Below are 7160 nucleotides of genomic sequence, written 5' to 3' on the forward strand. Positions count from 1 at the left end.
GGAGGAAGAAAGACAACATTTAGTATTGATTTGATTGATTGTAAAAAACAAATATATAACAATTTATAACTCACCACTACGATAGCAAAACACTTCCACTGGACGATTGTACATTTCACTCATAGCTTGCATTTCAATGTGATTGCCATGGACATTATGCTTTCTTTTACGGTTGACATAAGATCCAACATCTTCAGTCAAGTACTGAGAAAAAAAATCCCTGTTTGCAGCCTGAAAAAACAAAGAATAATGAAAACCAGAGAAGTAGAATAAAAGATAAGAATTCCACAATCTCTAAGGCATAGTTCCTACAATGTAGTCCATGCAGTGATTGCGCACAACAGCATGCATCTCTTGGTCTCCATAGACTTGATCAGCAACAGATCGAAAGAGACAAGCCCCATCTTGCCCCATTTCCTTAATTATAAAGCCTCTTTTACACATCAGTTTCTCAAAGCGACGATCTCTCTACAAGAAAAAGAAGAGTTATGTCAGTGGTTGGCAATTTTGAACAGATGAAAAATATCAAAATATATTTACCTCTTGCCACTCAGCCTCAGTCAGATCTTGAGATTCACAAAAGCTATATTCATCACCACTATTATAACCACATGAGGCAGAGTTATAATCTTCCATGTGTTGAGCATCAGAAGGCCCTGCCTTGGGTGAAGAGCTGGGAGGAGGGGAAGCAGTACCATTGCGCTCACGATCTCTCAGCTTGCTACGGGTAGTTCTGTATGGTGGGGCATAGGGGACTGGTGAGCAACATGACAGTTTAACAAATTGAATAACTGTATCAACAAACAAATGTTACCTGTGAGGACTAGCTCGGTGTCTTCGTTTACTGTGGCTAGGGCCACTGTCATGTGAACTCGAACTGAGCTGAGGCCGTTTCTCTTCTCTTTGCAGAGGCCAACACAGAGGTGATCCCAAACGATCATGACTCATAGGTTCATTGTTTTGCTACAACGAAAATATTGGTATGAAGCAAACAACAAAACACACAAGTTACTTAATGCTGACATGTCAAGGATGAGATATTGAATAAGAAGTCACAAAGAGCAATTGGGACAATGTGTAATACATTAAGTAGGTTAGCAATCTTGAGAAGTATTACAGCAGAGGAAACCACAGGATGAGCAGATAGAAAAACTGAAGACCCTGCACTTGCAGTACCGTAACAATGGATCTTCATAATAACTACATTTTAAAAATATTTTGAGAGGAGACTGGAACATTAACAAAACATTCACAAAATGACAACACAAAGTAAACAGGTGCATGATTGGGCAATCACTTCAGCCCTCAAATAGAAGCTAGGAACAAGGAAATATGGGAGGGTGTGTAGTGGGAGGTCAGAACATAAGTGTGAAGCCTTGTTTGTGCTGAAATATGGCAGTTTCTAACCTAAGAATATACGAACCTGGGAGTGATTTGGCATCGATCCATGCTGATGATTTAGAGCGAGAGTTCCTGCATGATGATTTGACGTTTCGGTTGCTTCTGGCTCAGATTTTCCTTGAGAAGTCTTCTTTTTCGACAAAATAGTCATTGTTGCAGCCTACCAATACCTCTTTCAACATTAAATTAGCACCGAAAATTGAAAAAATGTTAACAATTCTGGAAGTTGAGATGACGGGATAACGAGCACAAAATGGAGTTTGTCGTTCTTTCAGAACAGGACGGCCAACAACACGGCAAGACTCTCTTTCGATGCGCGTAGCGTCTGATTGTTAGTAAATAAATAGTTTTCAGGCTCGCCTTAAATTTTTAGAAATAAAAAAGTGTCTTTGTATTTTAATATCTAACCGTTTTGACTACATACTATTTGCATAATATTTTGTGGAATAGAGACTTTTCTCACTTTGCCAACAAACTGACAGTACAGCAGTTTCTCACTGCAGACGACGTCTTTTGGCAGAAACCATACTTTTTGTCCGTGATTAAACTTTGTGAAAACAGCAACAAGCTAGCCATGTCGATAAACACAGATTTATAGCATCAACATGAGAATTCGTCGAACTGCATTTACGTGTTCAAGTCGCTTTTTAGCATTGGTGTATCTCTGTTACCTATTTCAGGATGGGAATACTCAGCTTCTCATCAATGTCAAAAATCAGGTTCGTACACATCGTCAATGCAATTTCAATCTTCGTACTGCTCCTGAATTAACTTGGCTCGTGTACTGTCATGTTAAAAAAATTGCTGTTCATCGTCCATTGTTTGATTCCGTCAATAGTCATGTATGCGTCTCATTCAAACATAACCTAATATCAGTTGTGGATCATTTAAAAAAATAATAAATAGTTCTCTAAGCTGTATTCGTTTTTAAGTACTTAACGTTATGTTATTAATTTCCAAAATATGAAGTTTTAAAATTTAAGTTGTTTAATTGGCGTTTATCTCAAATAACACCATCTCTACAACCTTGTTTACAGGGTGGTGACGTCTTGCAGGAAACAATCACATCGAATGTCACGGAAGATGTAGTCACACTTGAATTTCAGAGGTCAGATGGCACTTTAGTCACCCAATTAATTGATTTTAGACAGGTAAGGCATCAGATTAGTTATAAAAGTGCGTCTATGAAATGTGCAGTGTTTTTCTTATAATTAATTGATTTTATCTCATTCCAGAATGTTCAAATTTTGAAGGCCCTTGTTCTAGGCGAAGAAGAAAGAGGGCAAAGTCAGTACCAGGTTATGTGCTTTGTCTCTCACATAGAAAAGGCTGAATTTATATCATCAGATGCTATGGCAAAGCTCAGACAGGTACCCACTTTGGACATGCAGTTTTGTTATTATTATTATTATGTAATTCAGTTGTTACAGTTGTTTTTATTTTCTCAGAAAAATCCAGGCACTGTACGAATGCCTGAAGAAGACCGGGGAAGACATAACTTCACTATGGATCTCTTTGTTGACACATCTAGATCTGGAGTAATATCCAAACACATAGTAAATCTATGTACAGAGGCCAAAGATGCTACATATACTAGACAAGCAGATCTTAAACTTTGGTCAGAGCAACCAGGTGAGGAAGACACTCTTTAAAACTGCCATCTGTCCTGAGCCTCATTCAATTACACATGTCCTCATGAATTTATTGACTTTTCTACAGGTGCATCTATGTCTATTCTTCTTTCATCAGTCTCTCCTTTTCCTGTGGAGAATACATCTCCTCCTCGATGTATCGAGATCACAAGCATGTGGAAACCATGCACCTGTCATCTTGAAATGTGTATTGGATGGTATCCATGCTCATTAAAGTATTGCAAAGGGAAGAGTGATGCATCATATCGCTGTGGAATTAAGACCTGCCGGAAATGCAACCTTTTTGCATATTATGTTTCACAAAAGCAAATGTGCCTCTGGGATGAATGACCCCGGCCATACAGTGGGCTTTTCTCATCACAAACACATCTCTTTGTTGGAAATGACTGAAGTGTTGTGTGGATAAAGATGGCTCACTGACTCCACAAACTGTTTCTTTTATATCTAGTATAGTTTTCTGGTAAGATTATTATTATTATTATTATTTATTTATTTTGCTGGAAATGAGTGAATGTAGTACGTCCAATATATACTGCATTACTATATGTACATTGAGTTTTGATTCATATTGACTCTTTATGTTTGTCTTATTGAGTGTCACTATTGAAGTTGTTATCTGAAGATCAAAGCAAGTGATATTTTTAGTTTAAAATCTGATCGGCTATCACTTGCAATACAGTTGTGCTTGTACTCCACCAGCAGTGTCCTACCTTTTTGTGATACAATAGTTGTAAGGTTTGTTAAATTGAATATTTCTTGCTATGTGAATATATTTGTTCAAAATTATTTTCCATGACATATTTTATTCAAATTGGTATTAGATTATGAAACTTCATTATTTTATCTTAGTGAAGAAAGAAAGTGTGTGTGTTTTTTTTTTAATTGCAAACATTGTTGGTACAGTTGATGGATTTCAAATTTGCTGTCTACCTGTGTAGATTATCAGAGTAGTTTCTGAAAAAAAAATTTCAAAACAATGTTTGAATAGAATGAGTGAAAGTATGTATTTCATTGCAATTTTTTGGTTTGGTTTTGTTTTGTTTTGTTTGTAAAGATGGATTTAGTCTCGGTGAAGCCAGTGAAGCTGAAGCCACCCCATCATTTGATGGGTAATCTGATTAATCTGAGAACTTAAGCTAGCTTCAAGCTATAAGATTACCCAAAACAAATGGCGGCGTGGCTTCAGCTTCACTGGCTTCACCGATACTTAATCCATCATGATCATGCACGATGCAGGATAGCAGATCAGAGAACTTGAAGTCACTCATATATTTAATTCAGATGTTGGTTTGCATTTTGCATTGCAAGATCCTTGCAATATTCTGTATTGTGTTTCTAGACTAGAGTATATATTGTCTTTCACTTTTAAACTTCTGCACTTAAACTACCAAATTACAGTGGTTTTGATCCAATTTATGTGATAAATGGAAACATTGCTAGCTAGGTATAAATTTATTTACCTATCTTGATTGCCTATGAAGGTATAAGAAATACATTTTGACAATTGAGAGAAGTGTTGTTTTCAAATATTTTTGATCTCTGTAGTTTTGAGAAAATAATACGCATGCTGGCCTATCTGATTGTCATAAATGTGCTGCTTGGACAGAATGTTGTGCTGCAATTCTGTTATTTATTGTGTGTACAAGTTTGAAAATTGGAAAGGTGTCCTTATGTCTTTTACATTTTGAATGCATCGTAAGCATCCATTGTGTCAGGTTGTTTGGTTTCTTTCTAATGTTTCTTTGTACTCACAAGATAAAAGAATTTGATTTTTAGTTCTAATAATCTGCAAGGGAGTGAGGTCTCTTGGTCCATTTGTAGCTATTGACAGGGAGCAATATTTTTGTAGGCCCTAGGCACAATGGATATGTATTTTTTCTTCTTTTTTTTCCATGCCCTAAGTAATGACAAAGAACTGAAGACATTTTTCTGACAGCGGGTGCTTAGTTTTATCTGATGTCCTATGTACTATGTTAAGATTTGACTCTAAGTGCCATTTATTGTATTGTAATTTAAAATTGATATTGTACATATTTTGCCTGTTGTGCATCGCAGATTACTAATTTTTTTACATTTTGTACCTGATAAATAAAGCCTTACCACAGAAATCTTTGATGCCAATGTCATTAGAGCCATGGCCCCGACAATTCAGCACTGCAAGAACTAGTGTGTTCTAGAATCCCGGACGTCTCGTATCGATGCGGAACCAATATGCTCCTCCAAAGCTCAAAGTGCCGCACTGTCGTCAACCAGACGAGAACACCCGGGGCCTACTTTGTATCTCGCAGCCGGCGCGCCCTGCCCTGCCGTACTTACGTTAAATGTAGTGTCAGACAGACTTCAATTGATGAAGCTGGCGATGCCAGTGCGCATTGCCGCGTCGTGTGTGGTGCGGACCAAATGGCGATGGCGAGCGTCACCCTGACGTGCCCTGGTGGCGCCAAGGGCCAAGGACGGGGCCTGCACGGCTAGCAACCGGCCGCCGGCCCGGCCGACTCACGAGCCATGGGATCCTAAGGACACTCTAGTGATTCCAGCCTCGGCCGGCATCCACAACTTGCATTCCCCCCCAACCCCAAATCAATGGCAAGAGAAATCCTCACGATTGTGGCGGTACCTTGACGACAAGGTGACCACAATGTGGTCATGCATTGCTGGACACCCTGGAAAAGTGACCCCCCCCCTTTCCCCCTTTTATTTTATTCGATCGCATTTCAGTACAATGTCGGGCATTGGCGGGCACCAGCCAGCCAGCGACACAGTGGCGTGATACAGGCAGGACTTACTGGCTGCCATGAGCCCCATAAACTAATGTGGGGCCGCCGGGGCGGGCCGCCGCCGGGGCGGGCGAGCCTCTAGACAAGCCCACCGACCGGACCCGACCGCGCCGCGCGCCCACATCTGTGTGTTGTGCAGCAGCTAATAAGAATGTATGGCAACCGTGGGGATGCGGGGCGCGGGCGGGGCGGCGCGGGGCGTGGCTTTAAATTGACTGGAGTTCCCCCTGCTTCCCCGGCTCACACTTTTACCACATTTTTACTCCCCCATTTGCAGCAAACGCTCGGACTCCCTTGACGGTTTTGCTCCTCTATCGCGAGAGTGGAGTGGAGAGCCGGAGCCGGGCCGAGGAGTGACTTTGGAGCTGACTCGTCGCGAATCGGATCGGCATAGTCGCCGCCGCTGCGACTCTCCCGCAGCAGCCGCCCCGCCCGCAGGCAGGCCGCGCGGGTCCGCGGGTGCGCGCCGCGAGGGCCGCGCGCGGGGAGGGGACGCGTCCGAGTGCCGCCTCTGCCTCTGCCGCCCGAGTCCATCGCCGCCGCGGTGGTACTCCTCACGCGACCCGACCCCTCCCCGCCCTCCCCCGCCTCGCAACGCATCCCGCAGACCAACGCCAGTCGAGCGGGCCTCAGTCGCGACGCGTCGGTGTCGACAAAGTGATCGGTGATGGCTCCGCGACGCACCCCGGGGCCCGGGCCCGCCCTGCCGCTGCAACCCCTGCTAGCGCTGCTGTGCGCCCTGGCCGCCCTGCTGCAGGCCGTCGCCGCGGTGCCCCTCAGCGAGTTCTACCCTTACGGCCCCCGGGCGAATGGCAGCCAGACGCTGCCACCGAGCGCCGCCAGGGCCGGACCCCAGGAAGGCTCCAGCAGGGAAGTCCGCCTCCGCGTGCCCATCAGCTTCTACGACGCGCAGTACGAGAGCGTCTTCGTAAGTGTCGTCATGTGCTTAGCTCAGCCCTCGACTCAGACCTCAGCCAAGCCTTCGGTGCAGCCCTTGGTGCAGCCCTCCGTTCTGCCCTCGGTTAAGCCCTCGGTCCAGCCCTCGGTTAAGCCCTCGGCCCTGACCACGCGGACGGCTCGAGGGGGTCCACCACAGAGCGTTGCCCCTGTGCGCGCAGGGGAGTGTCTCGGAGCCACAGCCACGCCGCCTCCTCCCCGTGGTCTGGTTCCCACGCCGGTGGTTCGGTCGTCTCCAAGGCGTTTGCGGGGATACGCGAGTGAATAATGGTACAAAAGTGCGACGGCACGCGCTTTTCGGATGCAGCCGGTCCGAGAGCTGAGAGCCGCACGGAGATAAACGTCCGCAAACACGTTGACGCTGCCCCGGCGG

The 7160-nt window shown here is 44.3% G+C and overlaps 3 protein-coding genes across 3 annotated transcripts in view; 2 read left to right on the plus strand and 1 right to left on the minus strand.

Annotated features, from left to right (window-relative positions):
- Positions 1-1685, minus strand: part of LOC113218326 (OTU domain-containing protein 5-B) — a 5435-nt gene extending 3750 nt beyond the window's left edge. The window contains exons 1-5 of the mRNA XM_026438627.2: positions 1424-1685; positions 815-963; positions 541-733; positions 313-468; positions 75-231 (exon numbers count right to left, since the gene is read on the minus strand). Of these exons, the coding sequence (XP_026294412.1) occupies positions 75-231; positions 313-468; positions 541-733; positions 815-963; positions 1424-1552 (784 nt within the window). The 5' untranslated portion in view covers positions 1553-1685. The remainder of the gene's footprint in view (positions 1-74; positions 232-312; positions 469-540; positions 734-814; positions 964-1423) is intronic.
- Positions 1686-1860: 175 nt separating this feature from the next.
- LOC113218342 (out at first protein) lies at positions 1861-5163 on the plus strand. The gene is made up of 5 exons (XM_026438647.2): positions 1861-2120; positions 2439-2552; positions 2637-2771; positions 2850-3033; positions 3121-5163. Exons 1-5 carry the CDS (start codon positions 2007-2009, stop codon positions 3381-3383), a joined length of 810 nt encoding a protein of 269 aa, XP_026294432.1. The 5' UTR covers positions 1861-2006; the 3' UTR covers positions 3384-5163.
- A 1281-nt stretch (positions 5164-6444) lies between these two features.
- The window catches only part of LOC113218331 (nidogen), a 29920-nt gene continuing 29204 nt past the window's right edge, over positions 6445-7160 (plus strand). Inside the window, exon 1 of the mRNA XM_052267396.1 lies at positions 6445-6758. Coding sequence (XP_052123356.1) covers positions 6498-6758 — 261 coding nt within the window. The 5' untranslated portion in view covers positions 6445-6497. The remainder of the gene's footprint in view (positions 6759-7160) is intronic.

The sequence above is a fragment of the Frankliniella occidentalis genome, unplaced genomic scaffold (genome assembly GCF_000697945.3).
Source record: "Frankliniella occidentalis isolate FOCC.00 unplaced genomic scaffold, Focc_3.1 Scaffold4, whole genome shotgun sequence".
Classification (NCBI taxonomy): domain Eukaryota; kingdom Metazoa; phylum Arthropoda; class Insecta; order Thysanoptera; family Thripidae; genus Frankliniella; species Frankliniella occidentalis.